This window comes from Talpa europaea (assembly GCF_964194135.1).
Source record: "Talpa europaea genome assembly, chromosome: 8".
NCBI lineage: Eukaryota > Metazoa > Chordata > Mammalia > Eulipotyphla > Talpidae > Talpa > Talpa europaea.
The window spans coordinates 94,293,602-94,318,306 of NC_140075.1; the positions used below are offsets into that span (position 1 = coordinate 94,293,602).

General features: G+C 32.0%; 1 protein-coding gene across 9 annotated transcripts in view; it reads left to right on the forward strand.

The window, feature by feature from the left end:
* GPHN (gephyrin) overlaps positions 1-24,705 on the forward strand; it is a gene marked incomplete at both ends in the record, with an annotated part of 440,211 nt that overhangs the window by 291,264 nt on the left and 124,242 nt on the right. For 7 of the 9 annotated variants that reach the window (XM_084239843.1, XM_084239839.1, XM_084239837.1 and 4 more), the window contains one exon: positions 22,819-22,861. In XM_084239843.1, the coding sequence (XP_084095969.1) occupies positions 22,819-22,861 (43 nt within the window). Of the gene's footprint in view, positions 1-20,941; positions 21,005-22,818; positions 22,862-24,705 lie in introns of all 9 variants that reach the window. The other 2 variants (XM_084239836.1, XM_084239838.1) reach the window with 1 other exon arrangement.

The window sequence follows — 24,705 nt, forward strand, 5'->3', positions numbered from 1 at the left end:
ATAGGTTGTGATTATGTTTAATTTATGGTGGTATAAAGAGCAAAATAATGAAGAGCTCCTTAGGGTATCTAATATTCCTAATACCCATTCAGACAGCAATAGTCTTTTCTAATTGATCTTAAATTGGTAAAGGTTTCACAAATTTTTTAACTGTTAAACTAAATAATTAGAATTTCAAGGAATGTCCTCATGTTTTATCTTTTCATTTAGAAGCTTCTTAATAGGATTGTGGTAAAGTCCATTATTTTATAGCATCATTATGAAGGTAGCCAAGCTTTCCATGGATCAGTCTCTTCTTTCCCTCACATTTTCATCATCCTCACTTACCTCCACTGCTGAAGAATAAATTCTACAACCCTAATATAGCACATTGACTTTACCAAATTTATTTCACTATCTCCTATGGCATTCATAGAATGATGATGATAATGATCCCCAAACTTAAGGGGTACAAGCTTGATGAAAAATTGATCTATCCATGAGTTTTACAAGAATGAAATAATGTGTAACTTTACCTAGCTGGTACAGCTCAGTAAGCATTATTCCATATTAATGATCACTTTGTAAAAAAAAATACATTTCTCTTAATTTGTGATAAGTTTTGTTTGATATCTCACTTATCTTCACTGCAGTTGAAATGCAGATGAAAGATATTTTCATCATCCTCATTTTACAGATGAAGAAATTGAGGCGCAAAAATGTTAGACATTTTGCCCAATTCATGAATCTGGCAAGTGAATGTTTTTTTCTTAAATTCCTTGCTTTCTGGAGTTATTAAAGGTCATAAATTCTCTGAGTGGAATACAATAATCTTATATTTTTATATATATCTTCTTGGTTCTGTGTGTATGACCAAAGGGCATCCAGAAATCCCCAAACTTGATGGATGCAAGCTCTGAAAGGTATTGGGCTTTCCACTACATAAAGACAAAAAGAAGCAGACTCTTAGTATGAAAGATCTTTCATAGAATTAGTGTGCATAGAGAGGAAAGAGAAGAGAGGATATTCCTAATAATAGTTTCCTAATAAAAACCCCAAGATTACCCATCCCTTCATGGGCAAATGCTCAGCCAGACAGGGTTGATTTGAAGCAGGGCAGCTGAGGCAGAAAAACTTACCACAAATCTAAGACCCCTTCTGGTGAGATACAGCAAGAAAGGGTTCAAGCAAGTCTGGGACATAAGGAACAAAATAAAAGTGTAAGATAATGGTTGTCATTTTCTCTGCCAAGGAAACCACACATGTCTTTCACCCATGTGTCTCTTTCAAGTGTCTCTGTACATCTCTCCTCCATATTGTCTCCTTTCAAATTCCCCCAAGTCCCTAGGTGCAAATCAAGGCCAGTAAAGCAAGCACCCACAAAACCCACCTTCCTTTTATGTTAGAGAGCTTCACCTTGCCATTCAGCTCTGCCCCTAGTTCCTAGTAGCTAGTTTAAGATGGGTGCATGTAAGTGGGGTCAGGGAAAATGGTACTTCTCCTAAGAGTTCAAGGTTGATTATATAGTTTGCAGTTGTAGATTATAAGAGAATGTAAATCTAGGAAATAGAATGTAAATGCAAGGAATTGAATTTACATTGAATGTAAATTCAAGGAAATACTAGAAAAATTAGAATGAAATCCATTGTGTATTTTTCTTCTTTTTCTCTCATTTAATAAATGTTTTGAGCACTTATTACCTTTATTTGCATAATTATAATCTATTAGTTACTTGACCTTTGGGAATAGGCTTCACATTTGAAATGTGTATAAAACATTATGAATGTAATGAGATCAGTGTTTTAGCTTATAAACTATGCAGTGTTCATCTTTTAAAAATTCTTTGAAAAAAATGTTTTAGGATTCCCTTAGTTGAAACAAAAGTCAGAATTAGCATAATCCTGATAGACTACTAGTCTTTGTGACAATTTGAAAAGCTAGAATGTACTCCACATATGCCCAATAACAGTATCTAAATTAAAAAAAAATTAAATTTATTATGTTTTCACTGCTCCAAATTAAACTCTGTAAGACTTTACCTGAAATGTCTTAGATTTCCCAGTAGGAAGGTTGATTTAGATTGCTTGAAATTTGGAAGCTAAATGATTTTCCTATTGAGCGGACAAAGACTGCAATTTCATTATATTTTTATTTAATTCTTAAAAACTTTCAGCTACCTAAAGAAAAGGTAGCATTTTTAAGCTGTAACATGTAACTGTTCTTTGAACTCCATGACACTATTAAAACACCAATTCTAAACAAAACTTGACGCCCTAAGAGTTTGGAAGGTTTGGAGCTTGTACAAATACAAGTTTCATTTGAATTGTAGATATCGTAGATCAGCATAGAGTTAAGAAGGAAGGGAAAAACGAGACTTTAAAACTAATATTTTCTGTAAAGTGAAAAAATAATGTTTTATTAAATACCGACAGAACCACAACTGTTTAAACTAGAAGAAACTGCAATAAAATCAAATAAAAATTTGCACTGTGAAGTAATCACCTAGGATTTTCTACTGTGTAAAATTTCACAATGATTGAATTATTATTTCTTTCTCTATTGTTACCTATGGTGTTCCACTCTTAACTCTTACATACATTATTTTCATGCTGATTTTATATAATAGTTGAGAATGTGAAAATAGTGTCTTTGAAAACATGACTGCTGCTACCAGTTTCTTGACTGACTTCACTTTTGAATTTTCTTAAATGAATTAGAGTATGTAAGTTGTTTGAGTCACAATAAGGACATTAAGTACATACCTCTCTCTGACATCCACATAAATGACTAATCATAAAAGATAATGAGAAAGCACATGACTTAATCTTTGACAGCAATATTTGATAAATCTATCAAATCAATATTTTCTTGAAAAAGAATTGAATGGGTTGATAATTTTTGAAAAAAAGATAGGACTTCTCTACTTAGGCATACATTTTTTAATTGCCATAATAAAGAATATTTATATGCAGTTACAGTTTATACTAGTGAATTTCTGTTTATCCTTATTTAATGCCATATATATTCTGCTATGTGAAATAAAAAAAAGGTTATTAATGAAAATTTTAAGGTTTAGGATAAATTATGAATGCATGGGTAACAAATTTAGGACATTTTTGAGGACAGTGTCTTAAAACTCAGATATGAACTGTATCTTTGAGAGATTAAAAAAAAGAAATAATATATCCATCATATAAATAGGAATGATGAAGAATCTGTAAAATACTTACATGGGAATCAGACTTTATGCAAATATAGAGCAGTTTTATCATCATGGTGTTATCACTTTTCCAATGCTATAGGAAATTTAGAAATGAAAAAATATTAATTAGATATGCATAAAGTCCAGGTAAATGTTGGCACTTTATAGTATACACTAAAATACAGCTCACTAACATTCATTCTTTTATTTCCAATTGTCATTTTGAATGTCTTTTTATGACCTCAAACTCAGTATCTACAAACCTACCATCTAAATACCTTCTTCAATCATTTAAAGTTTTTCAGGTTGTTTTCTTAAAGTTTCTCAGCGTGGAAATCTAGTTATATTTTTACCCTTATTTCATTTTCATCTTTGACAGTACATCAGTAAATTTTTTCAGTTTCATTATTTCTTCTTTGAATTATCTCCTTTTAATTCTTTCTTCTAATAGGCAATTAACTTTGCAGCCAGATTTTTTTTTTTCAAATCTGGCTCTAATAAGGCAAGTAATGAATTTGGCATGTCATATTGTAAGCACTCAAAAAATGTTTGGGAAATGGTGAGTGAGTGCTTAAACAAATCTTGAATCAACTTTTCTAAAGTTTATAGTTTCCACATCTAATTTTACAGAGACTAAACAGATAATTTATGTAAAATCTCGTAAAGTACTTGGGACATAACATTGAATATACCTATCTATAACTTTGATTTTTATTCCCTAATCATACCTGTCTTGTTAGGACAGTAGCTAAATAATTAAATCCCCTTTGTATAAACCTTTTTCCATTTATGTCAAGCTAAAATTGCTAAGCATCACTTAAATTCCCTTCAGTTATCTAATTAAAAATAGCTATAGTAGCCTGCCTCTGAGTTGTTGTATTGAATAAAGGCCATTCTACCTCTCTTTCAAATTCCTTCATACTTTGACTGGTCATTATCTACTACTATTTTCTAGTTACCAGTTTGCCTGATTTTAGCACGGAAAGCACTGCATCTTGTGACTCCCAGTTTTAAAAACAAAAATTTTTCATCACAGAAACCTCAGTCCCTAGCAAACAAGGACAATTGACCACTTACTTTTTCTCTAATGTATCTACCACTTCAATTAAGGTGAGCCTTCTTATCCTGTTATGTTTCTTCTTTCTTGTTGGTCATAACTTGTGCTATTCTGTCTCCCTGAATTATTGTCCTCCACCTAATAATTCCAGTCCATCTTAATCCAGAAAGTCTCCTCCACCAATTCCTATTCACGCTAATCATCCTCTCAAGGGAATTTCAGTTATACTTATGTCATTATCACTCTATATTGCTTTTATTCTGTCTGCTTGACTTTTTTCCTACTGTTCCTTACATATTGGTGATCAACTTAATTCCCAGTCTCCCTTCATTTCATTTCTTACTATATATCTCCACCGTCTAGTACATAATGGCCACTAGCTACATGTGGCTTTTAAAATTTTAAATTCATTAGAGTTTGAAATTCAGTTTCTCACTTGCAATAGCCATATTTCAAGTACTCTATAGCCACATGTGGCTAGTAGCTACCATAAAGTATAGATATAGAACATTTTTACCATCACAGAGTTTTATTGGACAATAATGCTCTACATACTTCTAGTTTGATCTCATAATCAACAGTTGTTGTAATTATAGTCATCAACACCCATCATCATTATTGTTACTTCTACTTATATAATACTTTAGTCTAGGATTATTTTAGGAGCTTCACATACAATACCATCATACCACTATATATTAACTATATCCACATCAACTCTACTTCTCTTTCCAGAGTTATAAGGACTTTTAACATAAATCAGCTCCCAAATTTGTTCCTTGATCCACTATTTCAATAAACAACACTGCTCAAACTGGAAATCTGAAAGTTATCTTATATCCCTTATGACCTGTCAGGACCCAAATCCTATAGAAATTGCCTCTTGTGTATCTCTTGACTCTCTAGCATTCTTTCCAGAATTACTTTCAATGATGTAGTTGAATTTCTCATCTGGATTACTAGATTCATCTCCAAACTAATTCCTCTGCCCTCATCACTTATTCCATAAATAGATCTAATCCATCTTCACATTCCTTACCAGAATGAATTTGTTAAAATGTTAATGCAATCATGTCATTCCCATATTTAATTTCTTTAATTTATTTATATGTATTTGACATCATTGTTCACTTTTGTGAACACTTTTGCTTTCTTCTCTTAGGAGTGGTGCTCATAAAATTCCCACCACCAATTCACCCATGCACTATCACCATAGTTCCTTGTGCTCTTCCCTCCCCTGTTTTGATTCCTCTCCCTCCCTCTCCCCTACAGAATGTCTCTGATTTATAGCTGCCTGTTAATTTTGGTTTTTTATTTATTATTTTTTTCCTGGTCCCTTATTTGGTTCCCCTATATTCCTCCTGGAAGTGAAACCATCCGAGATTTTTCTATTTCCTTCTGACTTATTTCACTGAGCGTAATCCCTTCCAGCTCATCTAAATTACTTCGAATAGCATGAGTTTATATTTTTTGGTTTGCTGAATAGTATTCCATTGTGTATATCATTTTTAAATTTTTTCAGTGACTCTCCCTAATCTTTAGAAATTGTTCCGTACCTACCTCTTACCACTCTCTTTTTGTGTGTGTGTGTGTGTGTGTGTGTGTGTGGGACCCTCGCCAGCGGCCGGGGAACGAACCAGCGCTGCAGAGGCTGCAGACAGCCTCGCAGCCCAGCGCTCAACCTCTGGGCCACCAGGGGAGGCCCTGCCTCTTACCACTCTTACCGCTACCAACCATGGTTAAAATTAGCTTCAACATACTTGTCACTTCCCTTGCCAGGACCTATCACATCTGTGAATTACACTGACTTCTCCACTTTTTCTTCACCTGACTAAATTATAATTGTTCCTTAAAACTGATCATATATCCCAGCTCCAGGAAGTCTTTCCTATGTATCTGACCTCAAACCCCAACCCTATCCGAGTTAAGTGCATCTGTTACATATCCCCATAACCGCTTGTACTAACTTCTGTTATAGACTTGCCACGATGTGTTGTAATTATGTTTGTTTAAGTGTCTTTATTGTATTGTGAACTCCTTGAGACCAGAGCCTGCTTTTTTTAAACCTGTAATTCACAGATCAGTTTGGAGCAAACAGTAAGTAGGTTTTCAATAAGTTTGGGTTGAGTAAATAATTAAATGAATGATGTATCTCATTATTACCTCGTTGCTATATTTGTGATAGTATTCATTGTAGTATTAGATTGTGAAACCTGATTGGTTTAAGATATTAACTTAGCTTCTTTTGTGTTTTTCTCCCTTCCCCTGTCTAGCACACAGTAAGCATTAATAAACACATATTGACCAGATCATGAGTTAGAACCCAATAAAATATTTCACTATATATGTGTGTGCGTGTATATATACACACATATATATGTCAAAGTGTCTTCAGATTTGCATACATTTTGCTGATTCTCTGAAACACATTAATCTAGTTCACTGTTCCTAAAATATTTTAATTCTATGCTGCCTGACTACTCCTACAGTATACTCTGACATCCCATTTTAAGAAATAAATAGCAGGGATAGTTGGCCCAATTTTTCTTGAGTGTGATCTCAAACAATATCAAAACATTATTTCAATATCTACAACTCTGATTCCTTACCTAGCCTCCCTTTTAATAAGAGGGAATAACATCTCAAACTGTAAACTTTCTGTTGAAACCTGAACATTACCTAAAGCAATACAGCTTGGTTCTCTGTGACCCCAGTCAGTCTCCTTGACATCCTGTTTAAAAGACAATGGGAACTAACAGTCTATGAAAAATCATGCTCTTGTAAACTCAGATAGAAATTCATATGAGAATCAGAATTGGTATACAAGCAAAAAATATATCAAAAACTGAGATTTATTGCTGAATCGCTAGGAAGTGTTCCTTAATTATCTTTCAACAAAATTAAATTAAAAATTGAATGTTATTGATTGGTAAATAAGTTGTATGTGGACCTCTGATTAAATCATCTTCATCTTTCACCAAGACATAAAGGTACCATTGTTGTGCAATTTAAGTCAAAAGAAGGATCAACATGTAAAGTTTCAGTGGCTTTTTTTATTGCTCTCTATTCACTGTTGAGAATTAACAGTAAAAGGGATTTTACTGATATCACTCATTTTTTTCCCTTCATGTGCCCTTTGCATTATATGCCAGCATTCTGTCCCTCTCTCTCTTTCTTTTCTTTTTTTTTTTTATTTATGCATTCTTCTCATGGTTAAATTCACATGAGAAGGTTTTTGTTGTTGACATTACATTGGTTTACAACTGATCCCGAGGTAGAGGATCACACTTCTTCAGATGTACGTTACCACACCACACCCGTCACTACTTCTCTTTCTTAATTAATCCAATTTTCTTCCACATGAAAGGTAATACCAATGAATTCTTCAACAGCTCCCTGTAAATTAACGGAGATTTAATGTATACTGAGAAGTTCATGATCATACCCTAGTGTGGTTCATACTGCTGGATTTATAGACAGGTTTAGTTTACCATCAATCCTGGTCTAATTTGTATAGATGAAGTATTTTCTTGACTGTCACTAATGCAAATTTTCTTTTGCTTGTTCGCACAAACATGTGTCTGGTAAAGTTTATAGCCTCTCCAGCAAATAGAATTACCGTTTTTCTCTGCTTACATTTTTTCACTTTTAAAAAACACTTCCTGGGCCTCCCCTGGTGGCACAACGGTTGAGCGCTGGGCTGCGAGGCTGCCTGCAGCCTCTGCAGTGCCGGTTCAATCCCTGGCCTCTGGCGAGGGTCCCACATGTCACGACAGACCTCTCCTGCCGCGCCCACTGCTCCCCTCAGCAGTGGATTTCGTCGGTCTGCCTATTCTGTTCCCTGCTCTGGCTCTGGTGAATTCTCTCACCCTCCCGCGCTTCTGACTGTACCCAGTGCTTGTATAAATAAATAAATCTTTAATAAATAAATAAATAGATAAATAGATAAATAAATAAATAAATAGCACTTCCTTTCTCAACCGGGTTTCCTCATCTAGACCAGTTTGTGTGACTTGTATAGTTTGTGTGACTTGTGTAGTTTGTTTTTCAAAGTCCTGTGAAGATCGCTTACAACATGCAGTGGATGTGTAGTATACCAGGGCTTAATTCTCTCTACCTCTTCCGAGTGAATGTTGATGTTTCTGACTTACTGAACGCTTTCTGTGTCTTTAGTATCTTTGAGTCAGTTTAACAAAATAAAACAAATAAATGACTCGATTAAAAGAGTTGACTTCTACTGCCAGGCTTCCATGAGAAAGCTAATTCATCATAAATATAAAAAACAGGATTTGTAATCATTAAAATATTAATGGCACAATTTTAAAGGAATTGGATCTTAATTATCCTTTGTGATTTTGCTTTCTACATGAAAGTTCCATCAGGATGCTAAATACAAATGGAACTTGAAAGCCTGTAGTGAATTTATGTCCTGAGTAAATGTAAAAATTGAAATTGATATGATTGCATTATTGTTACCTGGTTGTTTATATATTCAGTTTGGCTGACACTACCAGAAGGTCATGATAAGTCATCAAGTATCTATTGAGCATCTATACCACAGAGAGGATATTGCCATCTCTGTCATTGTTACTTTCTATAGGTATATGGAGAATGTAGCAAAAACTAAGGACTTTTTAGTTGGAGGCCTCACTGAAGGATTTTACAGGTTGGAACTCTTTCTGTTTTTTTAAAATAGAGTATGTACTCAGGCTGTGGGTTTGAAAATACTACCAGAGAAAATGCCTTTGACTCTGAAAATTAAAGCTATGCAGTTAGCATTGAGAAAGTCTGCAGGCAAATCATCATTCTTAGGTCCTGTGTTCACAAAATAGTCTGAAAGAGTGATTTAAAAATTCACTGAATTATTATTAAGTCCCAAAAATAGAACTTGCTAGGGTAGATTTTCCCAGAATAGATTTAAGTTCTTGGGGCCTTATTATATAACTTTTAAAAACGCCATAATAATTATTTAAACCACATGTCTCTATATACAGAGATGGTGTCACTTACTCTAAGTTGGTGGTGAGGCTTATTTAATATATTTGCCAAATACAGATCTTTCTGGAAAGGAACGATAAATGCAAAGCATGATACATGCTAGTACTCTTTATTAACATTACTTACTGAAAGAGAATGCACATTTTTATCCTTTAAATTCTCTCCTCTGCTCTGCTATGTTACTTAATACATTTAGGTAGTATAGGAGATCCTGAAAGAGAGAAGACCACAGTAAACATTATAGATCAGAAAAAAGAGCATGTGCACAAGAAGGGAATTTATGAAAAAAAATTTGATAGTTCTTTTGAAGTCCACTCAGTTGAATTTAAGGACATAGGAATCCATTATAATCACGCGGATAGTCTTATGTATTTTAACCACTTACTTGTGTCATCTAATAATGTTTGCTACCCTATTTTACAATTACAGCTATTATTCTTCAAAGTGTATTAATCTATAATATTTATATTCTCAATCTATGTGTACTATGCCTATTATTTGAGATGTTTAAATAGTATCCTTTTATCTGTTGGCAGCACCTCTCTAAGACAATTTTTTATTTTATTGTCATTTTTAACAAAAATAACAAAATTAAGAATTACAGGAAAATGTTGAAACTTTTTCCACATGGTACTCTATCATCATTAATAGGGTAAGCTAGAAATAAAAATGGGGAAACTATTAGGTAATGTCCTTTCTATTACTTTGAAAAATTCAACTTGCACAACTATATGTATATAATGATAGAGTATTTCATATGTTTGCATACTGACATTTCTTTTCAGCTTAAATATTTTGGGAACCCACATTCATTTTTAGTTTTTTTAGTAAGATATTTAATATCCATGAAATGTGTGTCAATATACTGAATATCAGATTGAAATCATGTGCAGACTTTGAAATATATGTGCTTATTTTATGAATCTACCTGTTTAAGTGCTTTTGACTTAATTTCCATGTGACTTTTGTTACTAAAGAAATTGAAAAATTATATGAAACATACATAGTAAGGTTGTTATTTAAAACAGTATTATTTTGTAATAAAACAGAACTGGATGTGAATTATACATAGAAAAACTAATATTCTATATGTCTGTTGTAATTGAGAGAGGAATGAAAAGTGTGTATGTTTGTACTCAAATTTTTTGCCTTTTAAGAGAAAAAAATAAGAAGTGAGGAAGGTGCTTCAATATTTAAATAAGTCACTTGTTCTGACTTTCTATAGTAAAAGAATTTCAGAACATAAGCAGCAACTTACAGAACAAAGGTTAAGTTAGAAAATGTTAGTGATATTTTTGGATTCATTTTCCATGAAACCCTGAATGGAACTCAGATTCATATGGACTTTTATAGCCATAATTTTCAGTTATACTAGCAACTTTCCTTGTCCTATTTCTAACTCTGCCTTAGGATAAGGAAAAGATTATCTATTTTTGAATGTTCATCCATGCCATTCTGTACTCCATTCTGTACTCAGTAGTGCCTAGAGTCATAAAAAAATCTAGCTTGCTGCTATTTTTTTTTCCCTTCCTCAGCAACTTGCTACTATCCAAGCACACAGCAATTAAATCTAATTCTGTTTGGATTGCCATGTTTATATATTCTTGTTGAAAAGCATGGCATGAACTAATGCATGGTTCCTTGAGAAAACTGCTGTGTGTACTTGGCACTGAAAGAAAAATTCCAATAGCAATTTAGCCTTCTAATTTAATATTGAAGTTGTAGTAATTAATTATGAGCTTCTGTACATCATTTGACCGAATTCTCCAGGAATAAAAGTGGGAACTGAGGCAAAATGATTTTCTACAATCTGATGCTTGGTAATTGTCAGTTTTATAGGTATTCATTCCTTCAAACAGTGCACATGAGTAGAAAAGTAGGAAAGAAAAAAAAATGATGCCATTGAGACCTGCAGAAGTTGTATAGGGAAATGTCACATGTCCTCAATTTCAAATATTTGGCTCAAAATCTGTAGTAGGTTAGGTCTAGGTAAAAACTATTTTAATTATCTCACCATCCAACTCCATAACCTAATCATCCAGTTTAAAATATATCAAACATGACTTAATGCCTCATATCTATGATAGTTGCAACTGCTATTTTCTATAAACCTTAAAAATGCCTTCAATATTTTAAACATTTAGTAGGAACATTGGTTTAATAATCAAGTGACTGGAACGCTTCCACTAAACATTAATCACTTTTCTTGCATGTTATTTATTAGAAAATAAACTAGATTTTTTTCAAAAGGAAAATATCTTCCTTTTTCCTTTCACATTACAGTTTCATCTTGAAATGAGGGGAAGTAGTTGAATGATCCTGAAACTGATCATTTAGTCTATATATTCCTATCATTTTTCTGGACATGAATTATTAAATTTTATTTAATTTTTTATCAGGATGTTCCCTAAAGAAATTAATGTAAATATAGTAATTAAATCAAACAACTGTCAATTGCTCCAACCTTTGATATGTAGGCTAGTAAACTTCAAAAATGTGTTATCGGAAGCTCAGAATCTTCTTAATGACCTCCTAATTCATTTCCCTTTATAAATATGTAATCTCTCTAATCCATCTATTTTAGATCCATTTAGCACAATTCAAGAATTCAAAGATTGAGTCAAAATAATCTGGGGATATTCACTCAACCTTAACTAACATCATGTAGTAAAGGTCTCTCTATTCGCACTATTACAGGTCCATGGGGCAATAGCATATCTAAAATGGTCTTGGTCATATAAATACCACTTTTTCAGTCCTACTATATCACTGTCCTTTCATTTGCAATTATCTAACTTTCAAACATAACTGCACCCTGTTTTAAGGCTTTGGCCTGAAATGTTCCCCAGCTATAGGTGTCTACTTGGCTTTTGCTTTACTTAGTTATTTATCTTCGTAATGTAATCGTAGTTATTGCTTTAAGTTATGTTTGAATTCACTTTGGTTTCCTTTAAACATCCCATCCTCAAGGTGAAATTTTGATTCTGCTCTTAAAATTGGTCATGAAGTGACTCATTAGTCATGATGTGTCTTTTCTCTTACACACACATCCCTTTTTAAATTTTGTACGCTGTGCCTTTTTTTTACTGTGGCCTATTGACTAAAAGATAATTTCAGATCAGGTATGATATTGATGATTTGTTTTCTTTTGAGGTAATGTTGATCTATAGCAGTATAAGTTTCAGGTGAACAGTCATATAGGTCAACGTCTATTTATATTACTTTATGATCACCACTGCAATACTGTTGTTTTTAAAACCTGACATGTGATTTGAGGATTAACATAAAAGTGTGAAGAGAATAGTCTATAGGAATTTTGGTTCTGTTATTACCTTATTCACACTCAGTTACTTTCTTACGACAGTTCCCTACACTTCACTCTTTCCTGTGCTTTTTCCCTTTTTGTCTGTGTGTTGAGTGTGTTGTGTGTGTGTGTTTGTGTATTGACAGATACTATTTGTCTTCTTTAACCATCTCTTGTTTTCCTCTTTTTTCAATTAACAGTAACCAGAGCCACCTTGGCCAGTGAAAAAGGGAATGAACCTTAATAGTTATTAAGAATGAGTATGTATATCTCAGTTTACTATAAAGGAGCAAGTGGGAGGAACATAGCTGCTTTGGTGTTTAAATATGAGAGACAATCTAGACAAAACTAGCATAAATGAAATCATTATAACATTTCTAGCTGGAAAATTTCTAAATTATACAATGTTCATTAAAAGATAATATATAAAAAGTATATGTGTGCCTTTTTTAGCTTAGTTGAGCTGAAACAAAATGCTAACAAATCCGGGATTATAGAGTTTTGTAAAGCCAGTTAGCTTCACAGGTAGTCTATCCCAATATCTTCTTATTGCAAGCATGTGTGCAGAGAAAGGATTGAGGAAGGATGTGTTGATGATTCAAAATAAAACTATCAACAATTGAATAAGACTAATTTGAACAAAAAAATTTACTGATCATTCTATGATATACTAAAAGTTTTAAATTATAGAATTTTTAATAAAATGTCTATTATTTTCAATAGCAGTTTCTATTTTTCTTTCATTTTCAATAACTTTTATCTTGTTTTCACATGTTTGGTGAAGAATATATAAAATCAAAGAGAAAAAATACCACTGAACTCCTCTAGTTTAATTAATAATAATATTTAGCAGAAAGACATAGTAAGAATGGTGAATTGAAAAAAAAGGAAGTTCTATTGATAATACAGAGTAAATAAAAAATAATCATATATAGAAGGAAGAAATATCATTGAAGAATTCCCTATACAGATAATGTTTTTAAGAAAAGCTAATATAGATGTGGCAGACCTCTCCTGTCTTGCCCACTGCTCCCCTCAGCACTGTACTTAGATCCTTCTGCCTGTTCTGCTCCCTGATCTGTCTCTGGTGAATTCTCTCACCCTTCCGTGCCTCTGGCCTATACCCCAGTGCTTGTATAAATAAATAAATCTTTAAAAAAATAAAAGCTAATATGGGATATTTAAGAGTTGGAAAACTAGTGGATATGTTTCTGCAAAGCTGACTTCATTGTACTCCTCACACAACTGAGCAATAAAGTAGGCACAGAAAAGCTACCTGAAGCAGCCCTGGGAAGGGTAGAGGGAGTGAATCCATTAATGGTGAAACTATCTAGAACAATTGTTATAATTTAATAGGATTTTCAGTTCAATAAATAAGGTTCAACTTAATGAAGGTGGAAAAGATAACAAAAAATCTGAGTTGAAAACAATGATTGTGTGTTTGCTTTTAAAATTCAGATTGCATAAGACTCCAGATGATCCTGAATTCTAAATTTGGGAAATCTAAGATACGGGGAGCTCTGTGTAAATGTCCCTTTGATGAATCAGTTCCCTTTTTTCTTTTTTTTAATAGTCCTCTTTATTAAATGAAGTATTTCAAATACATAGTAAAGAATAGATAGCAATAAATGCCCATACACTAGATACCAGATATTAATGTTTATTATAATTTCTTTAGATCTTTTAAAATATCTTTAATAATTAAAGAATTATGACAAAACTTAAGTTCCCTTTGTATATGATTGCCATTATATAAGAATAATACTTTATATCACAGAAAATTAAAAATATATTCTTTCTGACTATATGGCATATGTTGAACCTGCATTTGAATAGTAATATATTTCTTAGGATCCCTTTTGTGCCTATGATATGTTTCTGTTTACATTTATTTTTAAAATAATCTACAGAACTTATAGCACAGTTTTCATGATTTTTGGTATGTGCTAGAGATAGAATGCACAAACATACTATATGTATATATAACTAAATATGTATATATGTATGTGTTGTATATATATACATATATATACAATTAGTATATTTTTCTCACATTTATCATAATCAATATTAAAATTCTCAGACCAGCAACCCAAAAATATTGTTAGTAGCAGGGAAACCAGCCTAGCATTTACAGATTTTTCTAGAGGTCATTAAAAGTGGCTCAATTTAGAATTAAATCTTTATATAGGAAATGTATGAAGAATAACACCATTAATGTTCTAACATATGTTACCTTGAGTCATAGTGATAGCCAGTTCTATTCTTAGGCCTGTTCTATACATTATATTATTTTCCTTGAGAACAAATGAACTCACCAAGTTGACTAAGAAGCAGCATAGACTTTTGATTTTCAATGGTAATTATAATTCACTTCACCAGGTATGTAACTGCCAGAGTACCAGCTTCTTTTAGAAGAGGTCAATACATAAATAGAAAAATCCTTCATGTTTATCTAGGACTTAAGAAACCTCAGGGGAATTTAAAGGCTAGTAATTCACATAACTGCAAAAACATTTATGAATGATTCTCTGGAAAAGATTTGTAAAATTTTATTGTTTGTAAGTATTGTATGTGTGCCTGCAAGGACAAATTCTTAAAGAATAATTAATTATGGGTACATATTGATATGTATGTCTGTGTGTGTGTTGTGTGTGTGCATATGGAAATTAACCTTTTGTTAAAAATTTTCATTTCATGCGATGACTGTTATTTGATTATTTGATGTTATTATCTTAACCAAATGGAAAAAGATCAAGTGAAGCAGAAATATTTTTAAACCTGAGATCTTTATAACTTTTTGATATCTATGTACCCTTTTTGTTTCTTATGTGGTCCTTTAAATGAGAAGTTGGCTAATTCAGTGATGAATTATATTTCGTTTTTCAAAAGAAGGATCTTTTATATATGGTTTAACAGAGGAAAAGTTTGCTTACTGCCATGAAACCCTAGAGATAAAAAGAAGCTTATCTAGTTTCAAAGTTTTGAAGCCTTTTTTCTACTATAGAATCTATGGGAATCTGGCAAAGCATACAGATTTTTTTTGAGAAAAATATTTTTAAATAAAATGCATAGGTTCGAAAGAAAACTAATGAAATTTAAATCACTATCAAAATATGTATATATTTTATAAAAATATGTAGACATAGGATATGTATACATAAATATATGTATAAAACAAATATTATAGGATAACATTTATTGAACTCCAGATGTCACTGTTTGATTAACCTTAAGTAATGTTAACAGTAATGTGTTTTCCAAATTCTTAATATCATTCAGTAGGACACCCATATATTTCTTTGCTATAATCTATATACTTTTTACATTATATCTCTTAATATTACCAGGCCCAACAAATAAAGGGGGAAAAAAGCCTTTTTAAACTGATAAAATAGCAGCAAATCATAGGTTTACTATAATGTTTAATCTTGGTGAACATGAACAACATTTTAAGCTATCCATAATAATTAAAAACAATACTTTCTGCTAAATTACTGTTTTGTTACCTAAACATATAATGAAAGAAAATAATAAAATTTAATTACATTGATGATTATAAAATTATAATTTTTTTTCCAAAGGCTTTTTTTTTGACCAAAGGCTCTCTCTAGAGAACTGAGGTCTGTCAACCTCAGTTGAAAGCCTAGAAAACATCCTCACTTTGCAGGTGAGAAAACTAGGCCTCATAGAAGTGAGATGATTTGGCTAAAATCATACAATACAAAATTAGATTAATCCTGCAAGCCTTAGCTCAAGCCTTTTTCTGAAGCTTAAGTCTAGAAATTATCCATTATACTGTAATATGTCACTTTCTCATGGCATGATCTAGAAAATTCATCATTCTCTTAGTGCCTCCTATTCTACTTATATAAAATGTAGATGAACTTAAGTCTACATAAGGATAATGATGACAAAATTTGCATGGCTCTTTTTCACTTACAATACCTCTCACTCTCACACACATTATCCTACTTAATTTTCTCTACTTTATTGAAAAGGAAATTAAAGTTCCAAGATGTTGAATGTCATACCAAAGGTCACACAAATAGGAAAAAGGAAAAGCCAGTATCAGAAACCATACCACTGGACTCCAAAGGACAATACCATTATTACACTGACTTTTCTGTCATAATGTGTTATGATATAAATCTGATTAAACTCAAATGAGTTTTCACTAGTCTCAGATGAATCAAATTCTAATTTATTCAGGTAAGTAATTAATGAAACAACTATGGAAGAGAGTTCTTCCAGACCAATTCTCTATTTTTATTAGTGAGAAAAGGAAAAAAATAGAATTTAAGAGTCAAAGATTCTAAGGTTAGGCTTAATGTTTAAATCATACCTTTCATTCCCTCTGGATAGGTTAAAGAGACAAGTAATCTGAGTAAATGCCAATGAGATCCTTTTTCTTTATCCTCATAAGCTTTATGAGTAAGTAGTACTCAAGGAAGTTTGTTTTTTCAAAGGTGGATTACTCTGAAATAAGATTGATAAAATAGAAAGTTTTAAGGAGCAAAATTTCTATCATCTCTGTCATTCTAGTGATCTGACCACACAAGATACAGAACATCCTGATCGCTGAGAAAATAAGGAATAAGTTTAACCTGTCCTGAAATCTTTGTTATAGGATAACATTTATTGGACTCCAGATGTCACTATTTGATTAACCTTAAGTAATGTTAATAGTAATGTGTTTTCCAGATTCTTAATATCACCCTGTAGGTGATATTATTTTTAGCTAATATAATTAGCTATAAATATTATTTATAGCTAATATTTCTTTGCTATAATCTATATACCTTTAATATTATATTTCTTAATATTAGCAGGTCCTAATAAGTAAAAAAAAAGCTTTTTTAAACTGATAAAATAGCTTTGTATAGTATAGGACTGGCTATGATCATACTTACACTACAAAAAAAAATTAATCTGCCGGGATTGGAAAAAAAACTAATTATTACAAAAGGAATATTTAGCTGTACATTTTCACTGTATTCAATACTATAAGAATTTCCTTTCCGTCAAGAATTTGCAGTATATTCAGAAACTCATTATCAATAATTAAAGTATGAGAAACTATAACTTTTATAGTAGAAGCTCGAGTAACTAACTTTTATAGTAGAAATTCAAGTAGGAGGCTTTCAAAATTTCAGAAAGCCCAAAAAGATCCCAGTGATAGAATCCACAAAAACTTATTAAAAGTTATGAAACTCTATATATAAATGAGTGATTTTTTTACATTTTTCAAGAAATTTATTATAATTCTGGAGTTAAATTATTGCTCTTATATGTGTACATGTTCCATTTACCCAAAATGAGTAAATTTTGTGATAGGTACATTATATCTCAGTAGGGCTGTTGAATGAGTATAGGGAAAGAAGAAATTATTTGTGACTGAGGAACTTGGGCAATATTTTTTGCAGCCATTAGTATTTAAGCTGGGTCTGGAAGGACAAGTAATATTTAGATCAGAAAATAAGCAATTGGGCATTTCAGGGAGAGGAAACAACTTACTTAAAATCTAAGAGTTCAACAATATGAGGAATGTTCTAGAAAAGCTAGCACAGACTTTTTTCCATGCCACAGGACCCAGACCCTAAAAGAATAGACATCTAAAGGGAAGGCCAACATATTCTGACCTGCAAAGAATAGGATGAGGGAGATAAAATGGTAATATAACTAGATGATCAATGAACAATTAAAAATCTGATAATTAAATTGCATGACCCCTATGAACCAAAACTCATTTCATACAAAAAGTTAAAATAAATGAATTTAATTACTATCATTAATAATAGGAAAATCAACTTGAAATTTTTTCTAATGAGCTGATATGATGCTACTATTGACAGAAACAATTCATGTTAAAATAAGTTTTATTGACAATAGAAAAAGGTGCATAGGAAACTTAGTAGTAACAGATTCTAAATAGGCAGTCTTTTTTGTTGTTTGCTTTAAAATGTTAAAAGATCAAAGTTTAAATTGGGCCTTTCCACACCATTGTTACAGAACTTCTCAAAATACAGAAGTAAGCAAAATACATCATACAGCCATTTAATTTCTAATTTAAAATGTGGCTACTGACCAGTTTAAAAAAAAAAAAAAGAAAAACCCTACTAAAATAGAGGGTTTTCTTTATGTCCATCAAAGATGATGACTTATCTTGTTCTTGACTTTGACCCCACTTAACCAATTTCTCATAATTTTGCAGTATGAGACATAGTGTATAGATTCAGTCCAACTATAAGAAAAAAGAATACAAGTTAGCCTAATGAGCAGCAAAATAGAGGCAATTTTTATGAAACCTGAGTGTTAATTTGTAATCAAATCTCCATTTTAATATTTATACATTATTATATAATTATAAACCTATTCTTAACATGGGTTTTATTTTATTTGTTTCTCTCCCTCCCTTCTGTGAAATACAGAAGGGCAAGGATGTTTGTTGTTTACACATTTGTACTCCACCAACTGGTGATAAATATCTGGCTTCCACTGGAGAGCCCCTGACATCGCAGGGAACGGTGATCAAAATTCCACACACTAGCTTCAAGCTGGGGGCTCGTAGCTACTGCAGCATTGAAAGGGATCTTTTCCTGATTTCTTTAAAATAGCATGGTAATGGGCTGGTTTAAGGAAGGAAACCTCTCAAATCACATGACCACTGCTGCTTCCGTGTGTCCTGCTTTCTTCATAATGGCTTGGCACTACATTCTTTCCCTGTATCTTAGTGGGCTTGTGTGTGTGTACCAATGGAATGGAAGTTTGGGTGGGGAGGGGATGGTTGTCTATGGATGGCGATATATTATGCATGCATATTTCAATGTTAGAGTTGTGTGCCTTCCCTTATGTGTCATAAATTATGGTCACAGATTAAATCTTCTGTGATCCTGAGAGATTGGGCCATTTCTTATTGGTGTGAGATTCATGTTTTGATGTTTACATCTCCAATTGTTCTTCATGTTGCATTAAGCATAAGTTGAAATGTTCTCCCATGAGAGTTAGCTTTTCATGTTGGGCTGAAAAAGTCTTCATTTCTATGTAGCAATTCATGTTATTATAACCTATGGCTTTCAATTGTACCTCCCATAATGAAGAGCTGACTTTAAACACTGTGCTATTCTTGTTATGACCTAAGCATAAGGTAAGTCATTTCTCTAACTGTATCTAAGATTGTGGTTGTTAAAATTTTCTCAGCTTTATTTAAAGCATTTTCACTTTTTTTCCTTACCATTTATTATGTGCTTTACCCTCTTTCGTTTTCTGTTTCATGGCTTAAGGTATCTTAAAGGAGAATGTGATTTTCAACAAAAATTATATTACACATGTAAACACATGTTAAAATGAATTATTTGATGTCTGAAAGCAGTCTTGATTAGTAAATCAATACCAATATTTTCAATAAGTCTCTTGTTTTTTATTTCCTCCATTAATATAATAAACTTTCTACTTGTTATTTGAGTTTTGATTCCAGTTGAAGGGGAATTGTCAACACCATACAATCAGATATTATAGTAAAATAACATAATTCAATAGAATGAAGTAAAAGATAATGAAGTAAAAGATAATTCCTGATAAATTTGATATTAGGCCCAATTTTCAGTTTTATTTTGTTTTTCAGATGTTCCTTTTTTTAATTGAGTAAAAAACCCATAGTTAATATAAAGAAACAATACGATAAAACCTGAGATAGGCCTGTGTTAACTTCCTTATAATACATTTGTGTAAGAACAAGAACAATACTTGTCTCTCAATTTTATCTTTCAAGTAAATCTCATTACATTGTTAGGTAAAATCTTCATATTGGGATTTTATAAAAATTAATACTATAATAATGTAACATTGAGGAACATTCTGTCCATGCAGAGATACTAACATTTTTTAAAAATATTTTCCTCAATTTTTTAAAAATATATATTCAGTTCACTAGAGTAAAGAAGTTCATGTAATCATTAATTTTAAAAACAATTTCCCCCAAATCTGGGTCGAATGGCCAATGTAATGTAAATAAAAAAACATTGGTTATACTGTTGTTGGAAACTCGTAAACCTAGAAAAATGCTCAAATTCAGAGAATTTAATTGTTTCCATCATCCAAATTCCCATTTCACAACTGTTTAAAATATGTAGTTCTAACTTGAGGTGTCACAAAACAGCACTTGGGTTTCTTTATTAAATTCATCCCGTAAATGTTTTTTTTTTTAATCTGTTAGTCACCAAAGGAAGAGGGTATTTTTTTCATTGTTTATTTTTTGTTTTGTTTTGTAAAGCCAGCTAGTTTTTCACCACCATTTCCATGTAGACATATAAATCTGTTGCATCATTTTATGAGACAATTTGAACTACTCATCTAAACTGCTCTGTTCATTGTAAATCTCTTGTTTCTATCCATACACTAGCTCCACTCTAGATTGGAAGGGCTTAAAGATGAACTCTGGAGGAATAGAGGCTACGACTTAAGAGTAACTATTACTGATCAAAGGAGCTGCTTTCCATTCGCAAACATTGCTTTGCGCTATGGGTTTGGACTCCTTCTGTTTCTGCATCTTGTTGAAGACTTTCTTGACTTCCATTTAACTTCTTTGAACTCTGTTTTGTCTTTCAACATTTATCCCTTTCTTTTCCTTCTCCCAGATTTTCTCTCACTCCTTTAGCTTTCTCTTGTGTTCTTTGAATCACTTTTTAAAACGTAGTTTATCTCTTTGTTAAGCTTATCTGTTAATTTGTCTGTTAGTGTTTGTTTCTTTTCTCCTTTAAGGCTGTAGTAGTATAGTTACACTTATTCTCATTCCATGATTTGCCAACTTGCTTGTTTATTTTGAAGCAAGTTCAGTAGTCATTCTTACCTCTTGGTATATATTTTCAGTAAGAAATAGCAGAACATTCTGCATTTATTATATATTGTCCCTTCCTTTAAGTCCACACTTTCTTTTCTATTGTCTAGAGTTAATCCCTCAAACCTCTCTCTTTTTTTTCTTTCCCTCACTCTGTGTCTTCCTCCTTTTATTGTTTTCTTTAGCTAGTCATTAATTTCTTTCCCATTTGGTCCAGGATTGTTCTTCAATAAAACTTCTGAGTTAAAGAACATAAGATTATTATCTTCCAGATTAGCATCCTTATTCTAATGTATTGGAAACTAAACAGTCTGGGCCAAAAGAGAATAACTTCAACATCTGGAATTATTTTTCCCTTTTTTTATTTTTTTTTGGGATGCCTGTGTGTGCGTGTGTGTGTGTATGTGTTTCTTGTGTGTATGTTTGTGGGTTTTCTTTTAATTATTATTATTGTTCTTTCTTTAAACATTAACAATTGTTTTTTTCAGGGAAGGACAACCATAACCCACCCTAAGTTGCAACATTCCTTTCATAAGTTGTTTCATTACAGTAGTAGATTGTGTTAAGCAATAGAAATTAATTTGTTGTGTATATATCCATTTGGGGCAAGCTGCTGCGGAGTGGGAAGAAGAGGTGTGAAGTTTAAATACAGTTTCCTCTGAAGTCAACAAGTGTTAATGCCATCCAATGTGGCCCTTGAATTCAATAGTTTTGTAACATTTTTTTTAAAAATTCCACTTTGACCTAAAATATTTGAAAACAGCAGGATTTCTGATTGATAAACTATATGCACAACTAAGGATTGGTAAATAAATTATTTAAACATCATTGATTTCCTACATAAGCATCTTTTATAACCAATATTATAATTATTGTCAGTTATTGTAATCAATAAATAAAAAAGGTTATTAGACTCACACATAAATGTGTCAGAGGATTTCTCCATTTTTCCTCACTAATTTTTCCTCACTAATTTTCCATTTTTCCTCACTAATGTATACAAACTAAAAATGAGTACAATGAAATACTTGGTTACAACTTCACTCCTTGAATTGCATTATTATTTTAGTCAAGAGATAGATTCAGTGCCTTAAGATTAAGGGTGTGTATTCACAATTGAATATGTGGTAACTTGAATTTGTTTTACTTATGGTAATTTGAAATACATACCAATTTTAAAAATTGCTTTACATTTTACCTATGTACTGTTCACAATATTGTACCCCAAAATTTCTTCTTCAACTCAGTTTTTTTGGTTAAAGTAAGGAAAATATAAACTAAAAATATATGGTACAAATGTAATAGTTTTACTAACATGTTATGATGCGAGGGATATAAAGCCTTTGCTCCTATACCTCAGGAGCTTGCCCATTAACTATGCATATATATCTGATTATCTGTGTTATGAGCCCTAAATTACTGAGTTTATGCTCTCTCTGCAGGTCCAGTCCAGGTGCAGCAGCAAGGAGAACATTCTCAGAGCCAGTAAGTATGTCATCCTTTGGGATGGATTAATGAATTAGAGCTTGTAGTTTCATGGGAAGGAGAGAGAAAAACATTTGGTGAAAGAATGAAAAAGAGCAATGGGGAAAGTTTATATCAAGAAATGAATATTAGGACTTTTGCTTTTTAAAATATTAGTTAACATAGATATATCAATGAAAACTTCCCTTATTCCAGTTGTTTTTGAAAGCTGACACCAGAACTTTGGTCTCACTCATACTTAGGGTAGTAATGAGTGGTTCTAAGATGAGAGCCTACTTTAATTGTCCCACTGCCTAAAAGTTATTTGAAAACAATCTAAATGTAGACTAATAGTATAAATCTACAAAGAAATGGAAAAAAAAAGAAAGTGACTTCTAGGCAGGACTTTGTAATTATTTTATAAATATGAGTTCCTGAAATATCCCTTTCACAGAGAGCATGTTTTAGAACATAGAGCCCTGAATGAAGAATGAAGAAAACTTAATTTTTTTGTTTGATCATTAATAACATTAAATTAAAAGTTATTTAATTTTATGTTTTATTCATTTTCCAGTCTTACAAAAGAAACTGTATAAATAGCTTTTCCTTACCTGTATCCTTAAAATTATGTGATATTGAAGTTTGTTTCTTAAAAACTTTGGGATCCTAAGAGAAAAGTGCTGTGTATATGCTAATTATCTTAATGTTGTTCCCTGTCACTTAATAATGGTGATATCATTCTGTTTTCTTCATGAACTTTATGAGGAGAAATACAGATAGACCATACTTACAGTTCCACTGGATACCTATACCACTGGGAGTTTTAGTAAATGGGATGATTTATATTTCTAGTAGTATGTCTGTATTATTTAACAAAAAAGTAATTGAAAAACTTCAAATAGGTAAAAACTCATATTGTATTTTCCTTAATTAAATTGTTTCCCCTCTCTAATGTTGTGAATATGTTACCTTAGCTTAAATCGTTGATTTGTTAGGCAAGCACACACTAATTGTTTGCCCGACACTTTTACACAATAAAATGTAAACAGACCTGTTTAACTTGTATACTTTTGTGAGTTTCCACAATATCTGACAGATATGTGAACCTGCAGAAGGATCTTCAATTATAAGAGATTTAAAGATTTCTAATTCCTTACTAAAGCCTAAATGTGAGAAATATGAGTCAGGGGAGAGATGATCAAATATTCACTAAATTAAAACAATAGCAATAAATTAACTTTAAATTTACATTTTATAATGATTATCACATAATTTCCATTACTATAGCTCCTAAGATGTTGGTGGGTCATTGATAGTGATTATGGGGCTTAGCAACAAAAATAATTTCTCACTGAGCAAAGATTTCCTTGAGCCCTTTTTCACATGTATGATTTCTATTTTTCAGACCACCTTTCATTTCAGTTGTGCTCTTCTTGGCTTGTGGGCTATTAATCATGGTTGGCCATCATGATGATTCATGTTTTTCTGATCATGTTTTCTTAGGATGAAACAGTCATGTAGATGGTCCATATAGCCATTTAGATTCACATAGGGAACACAACAAGCCCCACAGCTCCATAGTTCTGTGACTTCTATAAGTTTAAGGTTTCATGCCCTTAGATAAACCCAGGATTCTTTCATTGCTGTAAACTGTTCTATCTCTGAACTTCTTAACGTCAATATCCCATTGCTCTTTTAGTGTATATTTATGTCCCTTTTTTTTTCTTACTTCACCATGTACAATTCTGCTGTAGTTATATAGACCCTATTAGCAATTACTCATTTTCTCATGCTATGTTCTGCCTCTGTTCCTTTGGATTCTACCCCCACCTCCTTGCATAAAATATCAAGTCACTTTATTTTTC